The 27,164-nt window shown below is 41.4% G+C and overlaps 3 protein-coding genes across 4 annotated transcripts in view; all 3 read right to left on the bottom strand.

Annotated features, from left to right (window-relative positions):
* Positions 1-720, bottom strand: part of tead1a (TEA domain family member 1a) — a 37,506-nt gene extending 36,786 nt beyond the window's left edge. For both annotated transcript variants that reach the window (XM_048257048.1, XM_048257049.1), the window contains exon 1: positions 558-720. The gene's annotated coding sequence lies outside the window, so the exon portion shown is untranslated. The remainder of the gene's footprint in view (positions 1-557) is intronic.
* A 3,852-nt stretch (positions 721-4,572) lies between these two features.
* Positions 4,573-18,227, bottom strand: parvaa (parvin, alpha a). The gene is made up of 13 exons (XM_048257053.1): positions 17,956-18,227; positions 15,304-15,393; positions 15,138-15,208; positions 14,022-14,124; positions 13,773-13,913; positions 12,826-12,941; positions 12,633-12,691; positions 10,549-10,568; positions 10,267-10,328; positions 9,269-9,337; positions 9,006-9,107; positions 6,132-6,204; positions 4,573-5,429 (listed from the first exon to the last, which is right to left on the bottom strand). The coding sequence occupies exons 1-13, from the start codon at positions 18,089-18,091 to the stop codon at positions 5,353-5,355; spliced, it is 1,119 nt and encodes a 372-aa protein (XP_048113010.1). The 5' UTR covers positions 18,092-18,227; the 3' UTR covers positions 4,573-5,352.
* A 2,860-nt stretch (positions 18,228-21,087) lies between these two features.
* mical2b (microtubule associated monooxygenase, calponin and LIM domain containing 2b) overlaps positions 21,088-27,164 on the bottom strand; it is a 41,225-nt gene continuing 35,148 nt past the window's right edge. The window contains 6 exon segments of the mRNA XM_048257019.1: positions 21,088-22,168; positions 22,518-22,591; positions 23,490-23,592; positions 25,367-25,460; positions 25,586-25,684; positions 27,033-27,130. Of these exon segments, the coding sequence (XP_048112976.1) occupies positions 21,984-22,168; positions 22,518-22,591; positions 23,490-23,592; positions 25,367-25,460; positions 25,586-25,684; positions 27,033-27,130 (653 nt within the window). The 3' untranslated portion in view covers positions 21,088-21,983.

The raw sequence follows: 27,164 nt of genomic DNA, 5'->3' as shown, positions 1-27,164 counted from the left end.
AAAGCTCCACTAGGGTGTAAGCCAAACGATTACTTACAGTGTGAATTAATTTAGATGGCACTATCAAATCACTGCGTATGGCGATGTAGGCTATTCTACGGGTGCAACAAGTACTCCCAAACGCTTTTGTTAACCTCCGAAGTGTTCAGCTCAGTTCGGCGGTTCCAGTCAAGGCAAATGCGAACGCGTGAACTACGGCATTGCCTATATGCCAATACATTTTAGTAAAATTATACATTGATTTCAGAGCAGTCGGCTTATTCGCATTTTTTCCAATTCCACATTAGATCAGGGCAAATTTCGACAACACAGCCTAGTAACACGACCCCGCTGCAATGACAATCATTGGCTAGCCTACTCTACAGTGAGTTCTGAACAAAGTGAAAGAGCTTCGACAAAACATGTCGAAATCTATTACTGTTTTGACCGTGTCAATGTACAAAATTCATTCTCCTTTTTACAGATATCAGCCACATTATTATAGTTTATGCTTCAATCGAATTTAAACATTTTCAGATCGCAAAAAAATAACTTAATAACTCATTAAACAAACTTACCTCAGACACCTAGGTTTATTTAATTTGGAACACTTTCGAGCTGTTTGATTTGTATCAGTGGCCTGGCTTTCTTTGCGGCAATTGCATTTAAAGTGTTTGTTTGTTTGTTTTCTTTTATCAGTCAAGAATGAGAACGTTAATTTTCTCTGTATCTACAGAGATGCGAAGTATGCGCGGAATGAGGGCAAGAATGAAATGAACGCGAAGATTGAGTTTGCAGCTGGGGCGGAGCGAAAGTGGCGTCATCCCAAAACTCCGGAGCCAGCCGAGGGAGGGGGAGGGACCACGGCCATATGAATTACCTCACTGGGGAAACAGTAGGCTCTCTGTAGTAGGCTATGGACATTCAAGTAGGCCTACTCCGTAAAAAAACATCTTCATGGCCTATCAACAGACCTTTTATCTACTTTGCTGAACTTCCGATTTCAAAGACCAGGGATAATAATGTTCAGTCTATACGCTAATGTCCTGGTAGTCATATAGGCTCTGTGGACTGGCCTGAGTTATTCCAACAATGTCAACAGAACATTTACTTGAGAGCAAGCGAAGTGGAATTCCACGCAGGCTTTTTATACATTACACAGCAAAAACTTTTGATTAGCCTACCTCATTTGTTGGCACAGTGTCAGCAGCCTGCTGAGCCTATTTACACAGGCCGGGGAACTATCGCAGCCTACTTCTGTAGGGGGGGAAACAAGTGATGGTAGGCTACAATTCAATAATCGAGGATCCTTCCTATCTTGCCTCTGGACACACTCCCTGCTCAAAGAGAGCGACCTCGGGCTACGAGATAGGCCTATGAAAGTCGCCATCTAGCGGTTTTAATATGGTGATATTTCAGTGGCTGAAATTGGGTTGGATGATACACTAATGCTTTCGCATAAAAAGCTCTCAGGACGTCGGTGATTGTACCGCAGAGATTTGCAGTCATTTTAGTGCAGCCTTGACTTATACCTTGTCGCTAGTAACATTTGTTCCCGGCAATACAAATTCACTTATGCTTTTTTATTACATTGTAATAATTTCGCGCAAGGCTCAAGTGAGGAGAATGCGCACAAGACGCGGGTCAATATCGCTCTATGAATTGAATGTAACATTTCCCATCTTGGTTGGATGACATAGCCTAGGCCTAGGATACTGTAGAGCCTAAATCTAATTCCAGAGGGGTGTGTGTCGACATTTGGCACTACTAATTTTCCATTGAGTCCATTGAGTAGCTTTAACCTTTACTTCAATCTAATCTCTTAATTAATGGGCATAGGTGGTGGGGGAAAAAAATCAATATTTCCATTAAGAATGAAAATAGAAAAATGGAGGAGAGAAGAGGGAGCAGAGAGCGAATGTAATTGGCCATGAAATAGCCTAATCGGGAGGACTTGTGTGTAAAGACTAAGGCACTTCTTGACATGTAATTGTTACAGACTTCAAAAATTATTATTATTATTATTATTATTTTTTTTTTATTTTTTTTTTTTTTTTGGGGGTCAGAGAATCAACATAACATAGACAAAAGCGCATAAACAGCATATCAGACCCCCTCCCCCCTCTCCAAACAAAAACAAACACAACACAACAGGACTAGACAATGACTACACAAAAGTGTTAAGCAATTAGGCATGATGTGAGAGTGAAGTGAGTTAAGCAAGGCATAAGGTGAGATACTTTATATTGCAGGAAGCTGGATTATTATCTTTAACATGACTGATAAATGGGTTCCACAACTAAAAAAAAACGGTTAACAGAGCCCCTTAATGAATGTTTTATTTTTTCTAATTCAAGAAACAGACATCAAAATGTTGGTCTCACAATTAAGGCTACTTCTTTAACAAACTGTTAAGAAGTCATTTACATTTACATTTTTTTTTTTTTTTTTTTTTCATTTTGCAGATGCCTTCTCCCTCTCCCTCCAGAGAATTATTTGTATTTATCATTCGTCTCTGCCTGACTCAGGGTTAATGGGACTATGTAGCCTACTATGGAGTTATTCAGAAGAATGTTGTGATAGCAATACTGGTAATCTCTTATTGTTATATAACCTATCATGGATTTCCAAGGCCAATGTTATGACAATAAAATGTTGCCAGTAGCAAGGACTGTTTAGTCAGGTAGGCTACTGAAGAACACTACTGAAAGCACAAAATCTGTTTTAAAGGTGATGTTAGAGCATATGATTTTATTTATTTTCGCTGGTGAAACTTATCTCTCTTACACCATAGTGCACTGTGAAGTCCCATGGTGGGCACTGTCCATTACAAAATAATAAATATGTTTAAATATTGCCCTGTTGAATGACTATAAGGGTTGTGTGCATTTGTTGCAGCATACACAAACACTCACACACATACACACTCACACAGAAGGGTGCTGTGGGCAGTGGCAGTGAGAGGGTCGAGTGCACTATTAGTGCAGATAGTGATCTTTAACATGCCTGCTCTTTTGATAGTGCTGTGCCTCCATGTGACTGGGCCCTGTTTGATGTCACGACTGACTTCCCTCTGCCCTTTGATGTTCACTCTGATTCCAGTCCTCGGTCACTCAGGGAATCCTTCCATCTGAGGCAGAAGAAATGCAGATCATGTGACAAACCCACCACTCCCTCCCAAAAATCTCACCACTGCTGCCGCCAAAATATCTTCAGCCAGTGTGTCTTCAAAGCCACACATCCTCCATCTTTAAGGATTAGTGTTAACTTACATGACTTTTGTGTGGATGCTTTTTAATATTAAAGATAGGCATAGGCCACTACAAATATGTGTAAATGGATATCCGTTTAGAAGCTTTTGAATATTACAGAGAACACACAGAGAGAGAGAGAGATCTAGAAAAAAATAGAGGATAAGAGAAAAAGGCAAAAAAACTGGAAATTGGTAAGTTGGAGATGGGGGTAATTTGCAACCTAATGGTGACAACGCTCCAATTCAGGCCATCTTGTCCTGGGCAGTCACAGTCCTACTCAGGTGTCCTTTGCAGTAATTTTCCCTCCAGAGGAGCCGCGGCACACAAATACCCTGAGCTTTTAATAGCTAAGATTTGGTGATAATGGCATGGCAGGAAAAATGCTTTGGACAAATGGCTTATTGAGGGTCTCAGGAGCTGTTATTTTCACGTGTTCATTCATTCAGTTTCATCAGGGAACATGGGAAAATCTTTATCTTCTTTGTTGCATTACACACCTCACTCTCTCTCCCTCCCTCTCCTCTCGCTCTTTTTTCCCCATGCCGTGCTTTGTGGAGAAGAGCACAAAATGAAGCATGCGAGGCGACTACATGATTCCTGGTAAGTGACAGGCAGGCTGTGCCAGTCAAACTTCTCGTGGTTTAAAGTTGGGCAATGTCTCTGTTTAATTCTCTCTGTGTGATTGACATTTGAACACTTGGCATGCCAATCAAAACCACTCCTACTGAATACACGGCCTAAACTGGTTGTCAACGACCACAATGATTCCAATCACCACTCCAAAAACACAAAGATTCAGCCCATTCTCTAGTCCCAATGTGTATAAAAACAAAGCTAAGAATGATAAAAACCATTTAGTAGCCTGAGATTAGAAAATTAGAATTTGAATGAACATTGTCACTTGTTTCATTTATAGAGAACAGTCACTTACAATTAATCCATTGTTATTTTGTATCTGTCACAGATGTAATCAACCAAACTACTAAGGACCACTTGCAGCACATTTCAAGGGCGATGTAACCACACCACTTTTTGTTCCTCTGTTCAGTCTTGCAGCGTTTCCCTGAACGTTCATATTAAAACCAAGTATATGAAATTAAAGGTATTTGTATTTTCTCATTTGGTAGAAAATACACTATTCTCTGATAGGCCCTTTTGAGACAAATATCCATTATAAATGGTTTTAAGACTTTCTTTTTGTTGGAACATTTCATATTTATTTTCGTTGTTACAGTTGAATGACACCTTTATTCATCATCCGTTATACAGCTGCGGCGAAATTTGTGATTTTCTGCTAATAATGAAATACAACAGATATGAATAAACAAAGGCACTTTGGTCATGAGGTTGACATGTTTTATGTTACACAAAAACCTTGTGAATACAAAGGTGTGCGATTTTAAGCGATCAAAAAAAAAATCATTCTTTGCTTCACACCAAGTGATCACAAATCAGGGTAATTCTTTGTTTTCATCAAGGCATCATCATACTACCCTTCAGCGTGTCCCCATGGTAAAGTGGGGCATAATATCTGGCAAACTGCCATCCGTAACGACTAATTTCTATGTTGTAATCATTGGACATCAGATAAACCTAACTTAATGCTGAACAGGAACAATATCTGCACACATTAAATTCAGATTCTGCCAACCAGTTGCAATACATCACATAACAGTGGGATATGAAATGTCAAAGGTTGGATATTCAGGTATATTTACAGAGAAAAGATACAAATAAACATACAGTGTTATACAAAAATAATACGGCACTTTTTTTTGCAATCACTGAATTTTACTCCCAAACAATGACAAGAATGTGAAGAATTCCCCCGTCTTTTTAGTGTTTGAATGTGCCATAGCCAGTTGGATGCTGTATTGTTGCTTATGCAATGCACAGAGTGATTGAAAAGCCTGAGCAGTCCATGAACATAATTAGGTGTTAGCGTACAGGGCTTTATATATAAGGGTGAGTTCATAAACATTGTTTTGAATTCCATCCTGTGTCTTCACCCCCCTAATCACACAAGCATTCACCAATCTAATGTTAAGACACAGTAACAGATAACGACACAAAGAAGATGTGGTCCGCTTAGAAAATATATTCCTCAAACACCAACCATTCACTCCACGTGTCTGTATCTGGTGAAGAGATTGTAAAGAACTCGCAGTGTAGACTTCAGGTCACAATTCACTATATCTGAAAAATCAACCAGCAGACATTTAGAATTCTCTAAGGATGGCTACAGTCCGATTCACACACATATAAATGGCTGCAAAATGGTTACATAACCGAGATAACAATGTTATGCATACATCACGGATTTAACGGACTTCAGAATGAAGTTAGCTTTTATTATGGGCTCTGCATGTCAGACATTTAGCCTGGGATGGCTTTAAACCTCCATCAAGAAAGACATAACTTGATCTACTGATTTAGCCGAAGAATGCCATTTCCTGGGAGGGGCTGAGCAGATGCTCGTAGATCCTACACCGCAGAATGCACAAGCTGATGGGCACAGCAGGACAACGGCTAACTGAGTTATGCCAGTGTGTCCATTTGTTTGTCAAGGCCCTACATCAAATGTGTCACCATCTAAGGAATCTGGGGACCACTTCAGTTCAAATAGCACAGTTGGGTAAAGCACTATTTTTAAAGAATTAGACAAGGAATACTTCTCAAATGGTCTGACCACATGAGTTAACTAAATTTAATAATCAGACAGGTATATAAGTATATAGTATATAACTGAATAAGCTTCATCAACGCCCTTCAACATGTCTGCATATTTAAAACAGATAGTATAGATGCTTTATATACATTCTGTGAAAATGTATGGATATACTGTATATGAAATATAGTGTGGGGGATCATATGAGTTCATGTTTATTAGTTGCTTACCCTCAGGTCTGGGCTTTGGCCTCTCAAGGCCACCATCCTGCATGAGCTCAAAGGAGAAAGCCACGTTGTGCACCTGCACAAAGCACACAGAAGAGAAGCATGGGCAAGGTCAAGAGAAAGAGAACAGATATACAACAGCCAGTCAACCCATTTATGGTTAACCCATTACAGCTCCTTCAAAATCTCCAGCTGAAGGATCTGTGTCATTGTAATCATATAATCACTAACACAATGTATGAAATCAATACAAATCAATGTGGAAAGGCAATTGAAAATGTTTGAAATTTAACAGGCCTTTTGTTCACCGACATGAGTAGAATACATAGCAAGTACAATGCACTAGGCTAGTTCTTGGCAGTAATGGCAGCTCCAGAGTTTCTATCAGAGTTTCCTATTGAGAGTGGAGAGTGAGTATTGATAGTGACTGATTAGCTGTGGGTGTGGTGTCAGATTCTTCTTTTAAGCCACAAATTACAATATTGCAGATTCAAACAGTGAATCAGGCTTTCAATTGAGAAACATCTCCAACGTTCTTGAGTGTTCAGTTTACCTCAGTACACTGACTGTACAGAAACTCGTTCACAATCCAAACAAGTGGACCTGACAGACTTTGTTCAGTACATTGCAGGATTTCAGCCAGACATTCCCCAGGTTCCTTTCCCTTTCTCTGTGTTACCAGAATGACAAATGAGATCACTCATGTCATGAGTGATTTGTTAAATCTATTTGTTAAATATATTTACAGGAATGCACATTTCCTGTGCATACAAGGGAGTACATTTGGCAGTAAACCACATGCTCATAACAATGACAAGGGGCTGAGAAGACAGCTGTAATAAGGTCATGTTTATTACATGTAAGATGAAACGCTTCTATTTTGTATTTCCACAGGACCTAATACCCATTCACACACAGCCTCGCCAAGCCTCATGGTAAATAGAGATGCAGGCACAAATTATGCTGTTACATTGTATAATGTTGAATTAATCTGACAATAAATATTGGTGTATTTACTAACACTCCATGTTAACACCTGCATGTAATTAATGATAGTTCAGAGATAATTTGTGTATGTAAAATATATTTTACCTAATAAAAAGTTACTGTAGAGGAGTTTTAACTAAAAAAAAATCATTTTGAATGTACAGGCAGGGAGTAAATACTAGGGTTACCTACAGTAAGTGTCCCAAAATATAGTATTACTGTTGGTATAGTTGTTCTTTTCAGTTAATTATTACAAATGCATGCAATGGAAGCCCATGATCCGATCCCCAATGCGTTGGCATGGATAGAGTATGCAGCAGATTTTGGAAGGCACACACATGGCTTACAGCATGTTTGACTACATCATATCCCAGCCCAACAGCACAACCCTTCACTCCATCTCCTCCTCCTCTCAACTGCAGCTTCAAGATTTGAAGATTTGTTGGTCTGACTATGTATATCCACACACTGATATTTTCCTCTTTCCTCTATTTTCCTATTTACCTTCACACACACACACACACACACACACACACACACAAAGATAGAGAGAGCGGGAGAGAGAGACAAAAACAGACTCTTCTTTAGCACACTGACATGTACCCATATTGTACTGAGTGGATCACAAGTCAGAAAGTAAACATCAGCATTTTAAACCTTTAAGCCAGTGGAGTAATCAGCTCAGTCAACACAGTAGGCTTAAGCGAGAGTGAATTTCAGAGATAGTTTTGCTGTCTGAGTCTGTGTTGGAGTGTGCATGTGTATCTCTCTGTGTGTATGTGTGTGTGTGTGTGTGTGTGTGTGTGTGTGTGTGTGTGTGTGTGTGTGTGTGAGAGAGAGAGAGAGGGTAAGAGAAAGAAAAAACGAAAGAAAGAACGAAAGAAAGAAAGAAAGAAAGAAAGGCATAGAATTGGAAGAATGGTGTGCATGTGCCTGCACGATGGGTTGGCGAGTATTTGTGAGATTGTGTAGCAGGGCAGATCTCCAGGACAACATTTGGATGAATCTTAGAACAGATCAGATAGGAGGCAGAGGATCAGGGGAATATGGAGAGGGTCACTTGTAGCCAACACTAGCCAGGGAAGATGGAAGAGAGCAAGGGAGGGAGGGAGGGAGGGAGGGAAAGGGAGAGAGAAGGGAGGAAAGACAGGATTCCTTCAGGCAAGAGGCTGGGACTTCTCCAACAGCGCTTGGAGAAAGGAGCCCTCTTCCCAACTTCTACTGCTCTGTCTCTCTCTTTCTGTCTCTCTCTCTCTCTCTCGCTTTCTCTCTCTCCGCATTAGTGCTAATCTCCCAGCCACTTATCGATTTTCCTGCGCAGAGGCAGATTACAGATGCATCCTGGTCCATGCCCATCCTGCTTGGCAGAGAAAAATGGAAGGGACCCAGGTGAGCTGAAACGCTGCCCCCTCCGCGAACCAAGCTGAGCGAAAGCATAACAGACCCACACGCTCACTGCACCGAGAGCGCAGGGTGCATTGTAAACATTAAGAGTAATTGCTTCAAAGACTACAGTTAATTACTGCTAACCTGTAATCAGCTTCTTTAGGAAGATCAGTGAAATTAACCCCAAATTAAAGGGAAACAACACATTTTTTTTACACTGCTGAATGGCTGAAAGGTGCACTGTTGATGCGTGTTCCACGTTTCTAGCACAGGAATTGGCACTGACCAAAAGAAATTATGGCAAATAAATGCATGGAATAAATGCTGTTGATCCCTGGAATGAAAAAGGTAAAATGCCATCACTTGTTGGAATGTTTAGATATTTCGAACGTTGTGTCCACAAGCAATGTATGTACAGTGTGTATGATTAAACAAAACTACCAGTGCTTTCGGTTACTGGAAAGAGGCTTAAGAGGGCAAAATGCATTTGTTTTTGAAACGTACCTTCTGATCAAAGTTTTCAGGAGTGAGGAAGAAATTGTACAGTGAGACAAAATAGCCTTCCAGCAACCCCATCAGCAGGACAAGATACACACCATCTGCAAACTGAGCACATGCAGACAGATAAACATATACAGTATTAATAAACAACATTTTAAAACACGAAAGCAACTAAGTCATTTGTAATGGTGGTACTGTTTCTCATCCTTCAGCTGTGTGTGTCGGTGTGTGTGTGTATCTGTGTGTGTAGTGGAAATGTGGGTTACCTGTGTTTCTAACTCAGTCACCTCCAGGTTCAGCTTATTCAAGTGCTTGTTTACAAAGGTAATGAGTGTCTGCAAAAAGCCAGCAAGATACAGTAAATGACCACCTAGGTAAGGGATAATGTATAGAACGCCGGTCATTATTGGGAAAATAAGTCCCGACCGGGCGAACCGGACCCCGATGTGCAGCAGAGGGGTCTTGTTCCGCCCTGAAGGGACTTATTTTCCCAATAATGACTGGCGTTCTATACATTATCCCGTTTATTACACACCTACTTGCCAAAATGAAACCATAAACACCCCACGATATGACTATTTAGCCTACATAGCCTAGGCTATAGCCTATTTGTTACGGTTCATCGTGGCTTTTGCTGAGAAACAAATCGTTTGCAACAACACACGCTGAACTTGAATCAAACGTTCTTTAGAACACAGCTGATCAACCATCTGCTTTTCACTTTTCAATGAAGTTCCAGTAGTTGCAGAGTGATATGAAAGACATGAATCACAAACTCCATTGCCATTGATAGCGGTCATTATATACTTTGCCGGTGATTATAGATTTAACAGACCTTCCGAACGTTGGGAAGGCCCATTCAAGTGAATGGAACTTTCTGCAGCACTCTGAAAAGCTGTGTAATAATAAGTAATAGGGTCCTTACATGATGAAGGGAACTGTGAGTATCCTTATACTACATAATAACAATAACATATTTCAACTTTATCTTATAAACTAATACACTAAATACAATGTATATATAGTACACCTTTCACAATCAAAAGGTCGCTTTGCTCCCCAAGTTTGAATGGAATGCTATATAATACTCACTCACTCATACAGGCCTTTATCTGCTCTTATTTACCACCCCCTTTCTCCTTGGTCCTTGCTAACTTTGAAAAATACACACATAGGTGGTACTGACACGTACATGTCACTTCTGTAAGCCTACTAACAAGGGGCCCCTTTGTGCTAAAAGGGGAGCCTGAACAGCTACTCATACCTTCTTCACTACATTCAGCTTGTCGGGAGCGTGGTCGAACAGCGTGTCGAAGGCATCCCGCTCTGCGAACAACACACACACACACAGAGGGTGAGAAGAGAACAGGCTAATCCCCATAACAGGGTCCAGTGCAAAACACAGGCCAGCCAAAATAGAGAGATGGCAGCCACACACTTCAAACTAATCCATTTGCTCCATGTGTTAAAACACACCAACACACAGCACGAGACCAACACACAGTGCGCGACAGAGTTATCTGTAGATGACTATCAAAACACATACCATGCCTTCCGGACAGAGCCCTGAAAGAGAAATAACAAGCCAATTAGAACATCTCAGTTTTAAAATGGTCGGCTCTGTGGGGAAACAATGAATTACCATGACCCACACATACAGAGACACAAACACACACAATTTCAATACAAGACAACATGCCTGAGCTGGCAGCAGAAAGTCATAGCAACTGGAAGTGAATCTGGAGAATGTGCTAAGAATGCTATGGCAACACAACAAGCTGGCTGTACAGTTGTTCACCAGATCATTATGAATCGGACACAATACTGAGGTGTATGTGTGTGTGTGTGTATTGAGGGTGGCAATAGCATGGGGGATGGGGGCCACAGACAAAAGGCTTGGAGTGGAGGATAGTGGCGAGGTTTGTGTGTGTGTGTGTGTGAGTGTGTGTGAGTGTGTGTGGGGTGGGGGGGGGGGAGAGAGTTGTTGGGCTGCAAGCGGGGGGTCCCTGAGGCCGAGCGATCAAACAGCGGCGGCCGTTGCTGGACACGGAGCAGGCCCCAGAGAGCCTGTCCTCCTCTTCCCCTCCTCCTGCTCTAATCTCTGGTGCCAGTGGCGAGCCTGGGCAGCCGCTCCTGCCTGTGTGATAACAGCCTAAGCAGCCCCCCAACACCACCACTAGTCGCAGCAACCACTTCAGCCCAGCTTCCCATATCCCCCCAGCTGCTCTGAGCCTGCTGGACCACAGCACTGTGTGTTTGAGTGTGTGTGAGGGACAGCGACAGAGAAAGAGAGAAAGAGAGAAAGAAAGAAAAGAAAGAAAGAAAGAAAGAAAGAGAGAGAGAGAGAGAGAGATGCTGTTGTACTTAATTTAACCTATTGCAACTCCTATGAGTTATCTTTTAATTTCACAAAAGGATCAGTTTTAATCACACTGATTAAACTACAATTATGTCAATAAACATTGAACAGCATTGGAAAGCAATTTCCCTACGAGTGTGTATGACAGACATAAAAGATAGACCCAGTGATGCCACTGATTCTGAAGTGAGTCCCTCTAGCATGTCATGATTAACTCAACATCAACTCAAGGCAGGGACACCTGGCAATCTTTAAAGTACAACCATGACACATAATGGGAACACTCTGTGTGACAGAGGTTTCATAAGCTCTTTAAAGAGGAGTCAAGATTAAATTATACTTTGATCTGATACTCATGCACTATAACCACTCACAGAGCTGAACTGTCTTTGCCTAGCGACAACCAGCACAAATATGGCAGGCCATTTAGGTGTCGCGAGCAGGCTACATGGCTAAATTATCTGGACATGATTATTTTTACTGTCTATAGCTGCTGGCACAATGACTGAACAAAAAAAGTCCCGTTTAAGATTCGCCATTTCAAAGTGAAGCCATCATTTCTAATTGTATGGTGAAGATGAAGGTTTGTCCTATTCTGAACCATTATAGTGGAGAGTGAGACCCATCATTTTAGGAGGTGTGCAAAGAAAGCAAGTGTAGCCTATTGATCAGGCAGTGAGAGTAAAACCACTGTTTGGACGAGGTGCACTTTTGTCTCATTTACCATAGCTATGTGTCCACAGCGATGAAACTCCTGGACCATAGTATGGCCATTTACATGCCGCGATTATTTTGCTGGATTCAGGTAGTGACAATGATCATTAAATCTGTGGTGTTGCAATTATATTCAGCATAGTTAGTCAAAGGCAACATGGGTTTCTCTCTGCATGTCTAGCTTTTTGAAAATATGTTTTTAAACACAAGGCTTGTTATATTTTCACACTATATATTATACTGAAACCACTTTTCCTGTTCTGCCCTCATTTCTGCCTATGATGTAGCCTGAATCATGCCATTATATTTTGACTGTATAGTCACGGTGTTCTTTTGTGTAAAATAAACAATAATCGAGTCACCCTTGAGTTCTTCCAAATAGCGCTCACAAACTCATTTATGTGATTTTGTAAAAACATTACATTAAAGCATCTGCAACATACTAACAGCAATGTGCATTGTACAGTAAGGGACAAAAGGAGCATTATTTATCCTGTATAATACCATTGCACACTAGCATTTCCATTTGAGTTATTGTGAACATGAACCAGACATACTCAGTATTTCCAGTGATCTCCTCCTGAATCTGACGAGATTGCAGAATACCCTCCCGTTTCTGAGGAAATCAAATAAGACATATGCATAATAAATAACATTTGATATAACAAATCTATCAGTAATATTAGTCAAATTAGTACATTTATTACGAGAAAGGTACTGCTGTGTGTGTGTGTGTGTGTGTGTACTCACCTGAACGATAACAACTTGAATGGAGACGTGGTCAGGAAGTCGGATGGGGGCTCTGAAGTGCTGAGAGACCGCCACCAGTAGGTGAAGAATGGCCACAATGCTTTTGGCATGAACAGCTAGCAGAGACCCAAACAGAGAAGAGAGAGCTCAGCATTGAAATACATAACAAATAAGAAGGCAGGTAGTTGTGAGTTAAACTATGAAAAGTGCATGTAAATTGCTCATCCTTGCTGTAGGCCTATTAGGCCAACATTTCTACAGAATGTCAGTCATTTCAAAGGAACTTGTAGGTGGTTCATCACTTTGTGATCACATCTGATAATATCAATTCCACACTCAAGATTAAACACTGCTGGAGCACTAGAATGACGAACTAAATCTGTGATATGATACAGTCTCTGAACCAATTTAAGCCTTGGCTCATTAGCATTACATCATTGGCAAGCTAGTTGAAGAACTGAAAGTATAAGTATAAATACTCTTTTCATCCCGTGAGGGAAATTTGGTCTCTGCATTCATCCCATTCCGTGAATTAGTGAAACACACACAGCTCACAGTGAACACACAGTGAGGTAAAGCACACACTAACCCGGAGCAGTGAGCTGCCTGCTACAGTGGCGCTCGGGGAGCAGTGAGGGGTTAGGTGCCTTGCTCAAGGGCACTTCAGCTATGGATGTGGGCATGGGAGGGCAGTACTCAACCACTTCCCCCACCCACATTTTTCCTACTGGGTCGGGGATCGAACAGGCAACCCTTCGGTTACAAGCCCGAAGCCCTATCCAGTAGGCCACAGCTGCCCCTATATATATATATATATATATATATATACACACACACACACACACACACTATAGAAACTAGACTATAGAAAACTATAGCCTATACCTAAATGGTATTCAACATCTTTTTAACCATGCATCTGTATCTATAAACCATCAGACACGTACAATCGACATTCCACTTAATGCTCCTGGTGGACACCTTCAAAGCATCATTGATCCTCTCCAGCACTGTCTGCAGTTTCTGCTTTTGAGCAATCTCAGACTGAGTGACCTCCGCCACATTCAGCCTCTCCCCCTCCAGTTTTTCTGAGGTAAAAACAGAGAAGAAAAATTAGCTCAAAGATGCATCATCATCTTTGTTGTTGAGAAGTGGGGTGTAATGTTGCCAGGTGGCCCAGGAGAATGGGAACATACCAAAGAGCTTCTGAAGAACCTGTCCATCGTACAGGTCCTCGGCCAAGTCCTTGACGATAATCCTTTCCCCGACCAGCTCCTCGTTAATCCAATCAATGAGCACCTGTAAAATGTAAAGAAATCAATGCTGATGCAAACCTACAACACACCATGACGTGCACAAAAAAAGAGTGCTTCCTAAAATAGTCTCCAATGACCACCCACTGGCACTCAGTATCGCTTACGCATGTCAGTAGCTGGGTTTCCATCTAATGCACATTATATCTACAGTATTTGAATACGAAATAAACTGGAAAATCTTCAAATGTGTATTGAAATTGAATTCGCTAGAGGAGGGTGGATTAAGGCAGGGATCACATTGACTAGTGGCAAGCGGTAGATTTATATTGTTCACTATGGTTCAACAGTTGGAGCGGCAGCATTGGCATGAAAATATTTAAGCATTGAACTTGATTCATTCAACTTTCAAAGCCCAAGAGTTAGCGTGAGTGTAAACCGTTCATGTAACTTTGGAAGTGTCAGAGGTAGAATTTCTTTTGAATTATTATGACAGAACCAATTTAATCCCATATATTCACATTTGTAACGTTTCTACCTGTGTGTTTCTGTAAACATTGCCCCATTGACCATGCGTTTTTATACCACAGCAGGTTAGAACTCTTCCCTAGATTAGGAGAATGTCCATTTTTCACTCGCACAACACAGTGGATGGAAACACACACAGCAACATGCATATTTTTGAGCCAAATTGTTATTTCTGCACATTTTTAGCAATGCACATGGAATATGTGAATTAGCTGAATGGAAACCCAACTAGTGTGGTAAAAGGCAATGTCTTAATCCAGGGTCCACATCCTTTTGAGGACACGGTCTATGACAGTCTACGAAGATGTGGCCTTCTGTAACTGTGACAAATGTGGCGTTGTTAAATGTGGCGGCTGGTCAAGTCCTCGGTGGTTGAGTAATCTTCCATTTTGGCTTGATAACATGAATAGCCACAGGCATATAATGAGTCTTGGGATGTGAGACAGCCTAGTCTCACAACTGTGACACATTCAGACAACAAATGCAGCCCTTGAAGCATGCAAATTGAGACACACTAAATGACACACATACCTTCATCAGCTCTTGTAGTTTGCGGTCATTCTTAGAGTTTGGGTCAACCATGGTGCGGACCTCATTTTCCTCTGAGAAATAAGGAGGCAAAAAATGACTAACTTTTGACACATATGGTCATCTGAAAGGATATGGGGAAATTATGCTACATTCAACCATAACATACCTAGCATGGTGTCCTCTGGATGTATCTCATAGGGTGTTGGGCTCAGAGGCAGGTTGATGGCATTCATGCCTTCCTCCTGAAGCTCAGACACTGTAAGTGACAACAACTAATCATTTTTCTGATAAACAAACATCCCATGCTTTGGAAAAACAACATACCAATCTGTCACTTCTTGGAAAACAATATCTGTTAAAAGCCATTTTGCTTTAAGGCACAAATAAAATTGAAGATAATGTTGTAGTATATGAAGCTTATTCATAGTCATGTCTGTTTCTTTTGAAAACGATATTATTTGAGTCACGTTTCATCTAAATGTTAAAGGCAAGTCATGGTTAACTTTGACCATTACATACAGAAACTTCAGAGCTCTCCTGTCAGTCAATGGCATAATCAATAGTCTCCAAACCTAATCTGAACTACTCCTCCATGGTTTCCCTGCAGGTGTGAAAACATGTTTTCCATTTCTAGAACTAGTTATCACGTCCCTTATAGATACTTCATGGGGCACTCCCCATGATCACAAGGCTGACTCAACTCCAACACATATTAAGCTAGATTGTCGCTAACCCTTATTAGCAAGAGGTGAAAACGATGTTAAATTACCTTGAAACCCAAAGCAACACTCTGTCAATACCCAACTCCATCTGCGTTAGTCTATCAGTTTGAATTAACAATGCTAGGCCTGTATGCTCACGTGATTCTTAAAAGCCATCTCAGGAATTACCATTGGATTTCAAACATGTTTCAATAACAACAGATGCAATTATGACAGGCCTTGTTCTCATCAGTTCAATCTTCAGAGTCAATTATAATTTGACACCCATGAGACAGTAGGTGCTGCCATGCACAAGCCCCATAAGACTTGCACATTCCCAGAAACCTCTGCAGAGCCAGCATAGCAAAAAAAGTCCCACATGCTAGCAGAGCTTCTTGCTCCTGCACACAACCCAGCATGCACCTCTGTGCCACTTCAGCGAAGCCTCCAGGGATGTCTACTTCCTGTGCTGGTTTCCAGGGGTGACTGACATCCTCTTAATCAACACCATCTCAACTTCTCACTCATGTGCGCATGCACGCGCACACACGCACACGCACACAAGCACACACACACAAGCACACACACACACACACACACAGTGGTTCATAACTGATGTCATCCATCAGTTTCTTCCCACCTCCTAACCCCACCTTCGGTAGCCCCTGAGCACCCTCTTGACTGACATCACACAGTGGGAATAGTTCTTCAAATGAGCGACGTTATTGTATAATAAACCATATATTGCGTAAAAGCACAGACATGGACATGTTATAAATATGTCCTACCTGGACAGAAGGCACCACATCCCATTTCCCTCTCTTCTCCTTTCCTATGTGAGGGTATCAGCATCTCCCTCACCTCATTCCCTGCAGACACACCCTTTCTTTCTCTCTTTCTCTCTCTCTCTTTCAACCTTCATCCCTCTCTCCATCCATCTTGCTCTGTCTATCTTTCCATCCCCCAATGAGCAGGCCTGCTGGAGGTCCATGCCCCTCCATTCTACTGCCTTCCTGTCCACAGTCATAAATGACAGAGAGTGATAAATCAAAAAAGATTCCCAGAGTCTCCCTGCACAAGGGGACAGCTCAATCAAATCACTATGAGCACCACGTCCAATGCACTCTCTGGGCTTACACTTGTGCAGGCTTAAACGGATGGGAGGGAGAGGAGAGACATAGAGGGAGAAAGACAGATGAGTGATGGAGAGAGTGAGCGAGAGAGAGAGAGAGAGTGTATGTGGAATGGGCTCAGCTGCCTATTTGATGCCACTTAGCGTTGCGCGCACGGACGCAAAGCAATTGCAAGACAAGTGCACTCTGGGAACATGGCAGGCCTCAGGGGAACACTCGGGCTTAATGGACAGCGAAGAGCTTAATTTATTTAATGTTGGACACTGGGAAAAACAATGGACAGAGCGTTTGCTTCCGCAATAAATTCACCCTTACCCTCCTGTGAGCACGCACAGGCAAGCGCTGTTACAGTAACGACGAATTAAGTAACTTTGTTCTTGGCAGCGATGATGAAACCACACTGGACAGACTAAGGCGCAGCTGGTCCTGTCAGGGTAAGTTTGCTCTTGCCTCATTCCTAAGTAATTACATCTGAAGGAGTTCACTGTACGCATAGCCTACCTTAGATGGCAATAGCCTAAGAAGCTGACTACAGGGATTCATCATCGGTTTAGAACTGAATCTGACCTAAAACATATCATCGACCCAGTCTAAATTTTACATTTCGAACCAGTCACCTGAACACCCGCTACAATGGCAGATTAATTAGACTTATTATGCAAAGTGTGAAACAACGCCCCAGGGGATGTTTTTCATGAAGCATCTGTGCGGCTACCAAATTGGATAAACATTTTCCCCACCGGGTAGTTTGCCTTAATGGTCAAGTTTACATTCATTCCACAAATAATTTAAGTGTTGTCGCGACTGCTTCTGTTACCACAGATAGCCTACAACAGTTTACCATCAAATATGGCATCGAAGTTAAGCGGGCAAAGCGGACATGTCGAGGTGTCAACATTGGGAAGGCTTAGTGTAATAGGCTATTGCTTTGGAAAACGGTAATGTTATGCACTGCACCAAAGTGTCCAAATACATGTAGCCTACCTTCCTTAGCCTTTTTCCTTCTTGCCAAAGTTCCTCCAAGTTTCCCCAGGAACGAGTCATCTTTCTTTCTGGAGGACGGCGATTTAGGAGTGGGAGATTTGGGTGAGGACGGGGATTTTTGCGGAGATGACGCCATCTGACTTTAAAACACACTTCACCACCGGCCAAAAGTAAGTTATATTTCACAACAGAATATCGGTTTCTGTGATTATCCACCTATCTTAACTTTTTTCCATTAAGCGGAAACGGAATTCCAGATATTTGCCCTGCCTTCGTAAACGAGATTCCCGTGAGTTTTCGCGTTCCTTGATTTCAAATCCCTCCCTCTTTCCAGGGATTGGGAGATCGACCGAAAGTGACTTGCTTGCTTGCTCAGAAAGCCCGACTTTCCCAGTTGAGAAGTCGTTCTTCATGCGCTTTTAAGTCGGACTACAAATAAAATATATGTTTGAACATACAAATAAAAGATATGTTTGAACAGTATTGTGATTGTTATTTCCAGTCCATAGGCCTACAAATAAAATATTGAACAGTAGGCTATTGTGAGTGTTATTTCCAGTCCAGTCATTCAAGTCCAAAATGAGAGAGACAGACTCTAGACCTAGAAAAAAAATGAATGATCTACACCACTACTTACCTATAGGCTACAAAGATGTTAGAACACTGTAGCCTATCTACTTCTTCTTTTGACACTATTTGCCATAGGCTACTGTTAAGGCATTTCCACTAAAGATGAGTTTTGGCAGGCATTTGATTGGTAGGTGGCAAACTTCAATGCCCATAGGCTATAGGTGGATTTTTAACAAATGTAAAAAGAAAAATGTCAATTTTAGATGTATAATTCAGAAAAAATGTATTAAGCCTGTTGGACTCAGTAAAGACCGAAATAGTTCACATGCAAATTGTCATATGAACTCTTTTATTTTCCACATTTGTCTTCAATAGGTTTCATCATTTGATCTTAACAAGTGTCTTTACCGCAACAAGTTGTTCACAAATTCAGGAAGGATGCGGTTTTTGACTGTTCTTGATCATGTATCAACTTGCCAATTTCTGTTGCCTTACAATCTAGATTTATCTGGCTTTGAAAAATAGGGCCTAATGTTTTACGTTCAATATGGCCTAAAGAGATTTGATTTGAAATAATGTAATTTGCATTTGAATTAAATGGCTCTTTAGCGATATTGAGGCCGGAGTTGGGGGACATGAACACAACTGGTGTTTGGACCTATAAAATAGCATACCTATATCTTATGAAATCAAAATATCTTTATATAATATTTTATGTCAAGATGTGTAATAACACAGTGCATATAATGATCTGAAAAAAAAAAGATCTGAAATGATCGAAAACTAGATGTACCGCAGAGCGGTACAAAATATGACCGCCGCCCAGTCCAGCACATTTTTTCCACAAAAATAAATCACGCTGAAAGGCCTATATGATTCTAACTGTCTCACTAAATTGCATTATCCACACTCAATTCTCACTGGTATCTGCTAGACAACAAGTACCAAAACATGATTAGTTCATAGATTTCACATGTAAAATTAATTTTATACAACCCCACCCCCATCTTGCCTGTTCATAATTCTGAGAAATTCTTGAATTGTGTGCATGTGTGCGTGTACACGTTTATGTGTGTGTGTGTGTGTGTGTGTGTGTGTGTGCTTGTGTTTGCCTGCGTATGTGTGTTTGTGCATGTGCATGCATGCGTACATATGTCTACTGTGTGAGTATGTCATACGTATGATTACTGTGAATGTATGTGTGTGCGTGTGTATCTGTTTATGCACATGTGTGCACATGAAATGGGTTAACATGACCCCTGGAGGCAAACATACGGAAAAATTGGTCATCCTAGGCCCTACGGTTCTCAAGATATTCACAGAAAACTGTGTCTGCCCTACCCTCCTTTCGGGGGGTCCAGTACAGCGGGGGGGCTGCAGATCAAAACGAAAAACGATGGTTCCATGCTATCCATGTGGGGTTACATGCCCACCAAGTTCGATGTACCCGGTCTTACAGTGTCCGGGAATCCTTGTTGGTGTAACGGTCACTAAATGTACACATAAATTATTTTATTGTAAGGCCCCCATGAACGAAAGTTCACAAAACTTGGCATGCATTCGGAGGGTGTCATAATGATCCTACACTTTCAATTTCGTGCAGTTTTGACCATGTCAGCCAGAGATATTGTGATGAAAACACCTAATTTTTGCTTTTTTACTTTTTGAACTAGGTGGGCTATACATGAAATAAGTGGTAATGGGATGGGTTGACATGCCCCCTTAAGACCAACATACAAAACAAAGGTGGACCTCCTAGGCCCCCACGGTTCTCGAGATATTCACAGAAAACTGTCTCCGGCCACCTACAGGCCAGTTGGTGTATAGTAACAAATTAATTTATTGTGTGGCCCCCCATGAACGGAATTCCACGAAACTTGGCGTGCATTCAGAGGGTGTCATAATGATCCTACACTTCCAATTTCGTGCAGTTTTGACTATGTTAGGTCACAGATACCTGCGATTACAACACCTCATTTTTACTTTTTTGTGTTTAACTAGGTGGCGCTATACATGAAATGAGTGGTTATGGAATGGGTTGACATGGCCCCTTGAGATAAACATACAAAAAAAATGGTCCTCCTAAACCTTACGGTTCTCGAGATATTCACCGAAAACGGTGTCTGCCCTACCCTCCTTTCGGGGGGTGCAGTCCAGCAGGGGGGCTACAGATCAAAACAAAAAACGATGGTTCCATGCTATCCATGTGGGGTTACATGCCCACCAAGTTTCGTCTACCCCGGTCTTTCAGTGTCCTGGGAATCCTTGACAGAAATGTGGACATGGCAAAAAAAAAAAAAAAAAAAAAAATCTGACTAAACCTGTATGACCGCCGCTTCGCTGCGCGGTGGTCATAATAAGTCCAGCATTTCACTATGGGAAATGCCAGGAGTTGCAGAAACAACCCATTGTTATATCCAATGTCACTTGAAGGCCGCTTAATCCAGACTGAACCCATGAATGCAGTCTCACTGGCTATATTGTGAAACAGTATAGCCTAAAGCTTTAGCGCATGCTTTTACAGCAGCATTTGTTATGAACTGTAAAAACACCACAGACTAATAGAGTTTTAAACAGTTTTTATTAAATAAATTACGTAGGTATAGATAAACACAATTTAGTGAACATTTCTGAATTAAATTAAGTAAAATAAATCAAACATCCTAAATTAACACAAAAAAAACATTTGGCAGTGTTTCAGACATGAGGAAATAAATATACAGCTAGCCAACAATTTCTCACAAAAAAATGAAAATGTTTACAGCAGTAAAATAGCATTTCCTTAAAGAAAATCTTGTGCAATACCTGCAATTAGATAATATACGACTATGGTCTGACATCTTAGTGTTAATTAGGAAAACAATACAACATCTTTCAAATAGGAAATTCAAGAGAGATCGTAATGTAAAAGAAAACACCTAAAGAACTCGTGCTGAACACATCTCTCTTTCTGAAAAGACACACAACACACAAAGTGAAAAGGTGGTTTTAAATATTTACCTATAGAGTTGGTGCTTGGACGGAGAACATAATCTATTCTACCACATTGTGAGTGAATGCATTCAAATGGACAATATTGCACACATAAAACGAAAAGCGCCATTTCAGTATGACCCTTGGTTTCATGAAAGGCAAGTCTTTACATTAATTTACCGGTATGATTTTAAATGGGAAACCAGAGCAGTGGCACCTCAGGAAGACGGTATTTAAAAACACCTAATAACCAACCATACATATAAACACATGAACAAACAAACAAACAAAAAAATCTGTTTCAACCCATATATCCAAATGTTACAATTTCAGCAGGCATCACAGCAATGATACAGTGGGATGAATTTTAAAAGTCTTAAAACGATAAAACATAATTCATATGCAGAATCACTTCAACTCTCCGAGTCTATTGCTCTAGCCATTGATCAGTTCCACAAGGAGTCGAGACTGAATGCTGCTGTCCCTTAGGTCCAGTGGAACCGGTACCCTTTGGACAGCACCATGCTCTCCAGGTCCTGGTCCTCAGCCCGCTCCTTCAGTCGCTGCTCCTCCAGGAGACTCACCAGCTGATCACGTTTCTCCACCACCTGCATTATGTGGACCAGAATCTCCTGCTCCTCGCTCAGGTCTGTAGCACTCTTCAAGGAGTCTGGAAGTTGGAAGAACATGCGACACTCACACACATGAAAGACTGTACCCTCATACAGTATGCTTCTCTGTGACAGCACCGCTGTGCTGTACTCTATACTCTGCAAGACAGCCTTCATCCAGCTCTGCTACTGGGTCGATCATTAGTGATGCCAGTGTCTCACTGGTTTTGCGCAATAACATTACTGGACTGGTATATACTGTATAATAACACTGGTTCATGAGTCATGCTATGACACCTTTAGCATTGTATTATGGACTACATACTGCCAGACAGGATCTAGTAATGGCAGGTAGAGTAAGCATCCTTTCATAATGGTGTTTTGTGTCCATGTGTTTTTGGGTGTTACCATCAACTGCCATTCTGCTTCGCAGGTCCTGCTGAAGTTGACTCTGTGTGTCCTCGAGCTCCAATTCTTGAGCACTATAGAACAGAAGGAAATATGTTTTTATATTATATATATGTATATATATATATATATATATATATTTTTTTTTTTTTTCCCAACGGGACAGTGAAGAGATGACAGGAAATGAGATCGGGAGTGGATTCAGGAAATGACCCCAGGCCAGATTTGAACCCCTGTCCCCGTGGGCAAGGAGCCAATTTGTGGTGTGGGACGCTGACTACAGCTCCACCCCATTTTAGTCATGACCCATTTTCAACATGATACGTGTAACTGTAACATGCATTGAATTCATCATTGTAGACCTCACAATATGTGTTAAATGCAAAGTGTAACAACACAACTTGTGTTGTTTTTAACATATCTATGCTCAGATAGGGACAACACAATGCTTTTGTTATACCGTGTTGGGGGGCAGCCGTGGCCTACTGGTTAGCGCTTCGGACTTGTAACCGGAGGGTTGCCGGTTCGAACCCCGACCAGTAGGGACGGCTGAAGGGACGGCTTGAGCAAGGCACCTAACCCCTCACTGCTCCCCGCTGTTGTAGCAGACAGCTCACTGCGCTGGGATTAGTGTGTGCTTCACCTCACTGTGTGCTGAGTGTGTTTCACTAATTCACAGATTGGGATAAATGCAGAGACCAAATTTCCCTCTCGGGAACTAGTGTTGTTTTTCTTTACACACTGCACTTTTTTTTTTACACAGATAGGGACAACACAATGAAAGCTTTATATTCAGATTAGATTTCAGTAGGCCTATGCATCAGAATAAAGCATTATTAGAAGAGGTTTTTAATTTTAATGAACCACTTATATGCTGCTGACATGAATGCATGGTATTATTGATTACACACACACACACACACACACACACACCACTAGGGTGCTAAATGGGTAAGCACCAATGGAACTTACAAGATCACAAGCTCAGATTCATAGCGCTGCAGCTTGTTCTTCTCCAGCACCAATTTAAACCAGGTCTGCAGGAGGTCAAGCTCGTCCGAGGAATCCCCATTGTCTGAAAAGACATAATAAGTCACATACACATGAAATTGGCAGATAAACAAAAGAGAGATTTCATGACCCAAAACACTTTTTCCTATATTTTGGGAATGTGACTTGTGCATCCCACTGTAGACCTATCTGCTGTCCTTTATCTCTTTTAGACAGCCACCAGAGACTCCAGCATTGTGCAAACCCGAAACATTCTCCATGCGTTCCTCACTAATATGGTTCTGTTTCAGAGAAAGGGGCTTTGATATCCTTGGCATAATCAGCATAATTGACCCTAAATACTAAATATGCAAACCCTCTCGAAAATGCAGAGTGCAGATATTTCCCCATATTCACCCATTGTGGCCATTGTACACCACTCTCTCCTGCCCACTTCCCATCTAGTTCAGAGCCAGTGAATGCCAGTTCAGAAAGGAGCCATTCAGTAAATACCTCTTTACACTGAAGCCTTAATACAATTACACCCACAAAGACTTGTAAACAGGCAGCACAATGGCAGCCAGCCCACTTCAGACCACCATGAGCAGTGATGCAGTCTTTATTAAAACCACTGCAAGGCCACACACAGTGCTGAAAGGTGGCTCCTAGTCAATGGCACTTTCTCCCTAGCATGGGCCGTACGAACGGGGACACGCTTTCTCCTCCTTATGGTCAAATTAATCCCTAGACTTTGAAATGTGTCTGTTCCAGCAGAGCAAAATATGAGATCCTTATTTGCCTCATCTGAATAATGGAAATCAATATGAACATTAGTTGAAGGATGCAGGGTGGCTGAAACACACTCCATTTTCCTTCGGTCTGTGTGGTCATTCTAGGACAAAACTTTCTACATATAAGCAGTTTTATTCATACGTATGCAAGCACATTCATTGGCGATTTGGCAATGAAATTGTATTTTCATAAAAGCCGTAGGGCACATAATACATAAACTGGGATTTCTGTGAAGAGCACCGGATGAGAAAAAAAAAAAAAACAATTTACTGTTCCAGCAAAAGACAAATTGAGGCTTTCAGAAGAATGATTATAAACTCATTATTTGTTAAAAGACCGTCCTAATTTGCCTGTTTTCATTGGAGAGATTTGCTGGCTTTAATGACTAGCATGTATATCAACATTTGCACAGATAATGAAGCGCTTTATTTGAAGGCCATTTCCCTTTCTCTCCCCCACACACCTCTATTTGCCAGACCCATTACCACTTAAGCCATTTCCCACAATTTCAACTTTGATTTGCATTCAAGCCAAATGACTATTTAAAGTCATTTAAGAGCTTTTCCCCATCAAAAAAAGCCTTCCCTCTGCAAGAGCTTTGGTGAACGTAATCCAGAATGTAACTGTGGACATAAGAACCTCTTTCAGGTTCATGTTAATAGCTTTTTCATGATTCTGACTTTCAGTCCCAGAAGGACAATACTCATTTAAAAAGAAGTGGACAAGCTATGGCCATTACTATACTTCATTATTGTAATGAAGTAAAAGAAGGAGTAAACTGTATACTCACACAGACTGTAGGTCATTTAGAGATATAATGTGTGTGTGTGTGCGTGTATGCCCAGGTGTGCTTATCTTTGTGGCAAGAGTAAGTGTGAGGGTTTGACTGAAGGGTAAGGACATGAGTGAACATATTCTCAGAGAGAGAGAGAGAGAGAGAGAGAGAGAGAGAGAGAGAGAGAGAGAGAGAGAGAGAGCGCAAGCAAGCAAGAGAAAATGAACTCAGGGAGAATAGGGTTTCAGCATGAGTGTGATTGGCAGGGTGTGTGTGTAGTCATCCTACCCACCTGTCTCCCCCCTCAGGACCTTCTCCAGAGCCACCCCCTCCTCCTCTAGAGCTCGCTGTTTCTCCTCCACCTCCTCCAGCTGCCTCTGGATCGTCTGAAGACACACACACACACACACACACACACAATCACTTGGAGGCCACAGCAAACACATACAAACTCGTTGTCTGTTTATAGGAGTAAATAGGTTGTCTTCCCAAGGGCATCCGGCAGTTGTACCTGCGCTCTGTGGAGTCTCTTCAGATGCTCTCGTCTGGCCTGCTGCTGGACAATCCTCTCCTGCTTTCTCCTCTGCCGCTCACTCAAGCTCCCCTTGCGCTGAGCACAGAACAGAACAAAAGAATAAGAAACAATAAAAAAAGAAAACATCTTTCAGACAGCAGCTGAGGAGGGAAAAAATAACCACTCAGAAGCTCTACATATCCACATAATAAATCTGTCAGCCCATGAATGTGTCTTTTGGTTCTTTGATAAATAGTTGTGTCACAATGCCTCTAAAGATATCATTAGACCTTGAGGTGGAAACTTTCCACATATATAGGTATTATGGGGAGCAAACAAGCTGTGGGGAGTTCTTTCATGGCTTCAAGTCAGCCTTCACATTATGTTTAATGAATCAGTGGATGGATCAATGAAGCAGTGCTTTTTAAGAGAGGGAGAGAGAAAAAAAAAAACAGAACTACAATCCAAATCAGAAAAAGTTGGGATGTTGTGTAAAATGCAAATAAAAACAGAATGTGATAATACACAAGTCACAAAAAAAAACATATTTAGCAGCAAAAAGGAAATAGACAATATATCGAAAATGAAAATTTGGACTATTTGTCCAAAAGACCACGGCCATCCAACATTGTTTTTCAGCTCTTTCCCTTGTTTGCAATGTTTTAATAATATTATGTAAATATTGTAAATGATCGTTGTAAATGATGAACTCCCCAAATACTTCACAATTTCATGTTAAGAAGCACATGTTTCATCATTTGTGCACACAGGTTTACACAGCGTGATGAATACCCTACATCTTTACTTCTAAGAGACCCTGCATCTGTTGCCAGTTACCCAAATTAGTACATATTGAACCAACTTGTAGCCTATATAAATCCAAACAGCTCTGTAACACTGCCTATGTAAGCTATGCCAGTTTATATCATAATGTATCCTCTGACACAATAAGCAAGGTGCAAAGACAATAAGCAAGGTGGTTCAGTGAATATGCCTATTGTGTACTATTGACATAGGTCTACTCTTTTTTTTTTTTACCTAGGTGGTCCGTGAGTCCTTGGTCTGAACAAGTTTGAGAAACACTGCTCTAGAGTTATTCATCACAGACACACCCATGTTAGTAAGATGCTAGCAGTCCTAGTTCTTTATGGCATCAAACTGGCTCAAAATACTGCCTGCTCTGTAACCGTTATTAGGACTGTAAATCTAACATTAAATAAGGCTGTGTACTGGCATGCCTCTCTGAACTATGAAAAGGACATTGGGTAGCCTTGGGATTTCCTCTGTCCATGTAAACCGATAGGAGCAAGTCATTAGAAACATATCCAACTGTTCATGTGAGCTCTGATAATCCAAAGGAGGATTAGCAGCTTTCTTCCATAGATGTCTGACCACTGACTGTCCCCTCTCTGGACATCGGTGGACAGGATGAGCAGGACCTTACCATTGGTTTGTCAGGCATCCGATCCTCTCCTTCATCAGAAGAGCTGGCCCCCTCTTCCTCCTCATACTCCTCTTCCTCATCATGTGGCTGGCTATTAGCTGTATAATGATCAGTGGGACAATACTTACAATT

This window comes from Alosa alosa, chromosome 11 (assembly GCF_017589495.1).
Source record: "Alosa alosa isolate M-15738 ecotype Scorff River chromosome 11, AALO_Geno_1.1, whole genome shotgun sequence".
Taxonomy (NCBI): Eukaryota; Metazoa; Chordata; class Actinopteri; order Clupeiformes; family Clupeidae; genus Alosa; species Alosa alosa.
This window is presented reverse-complemented; position numbering and strand designations above follow the sequence as displayed.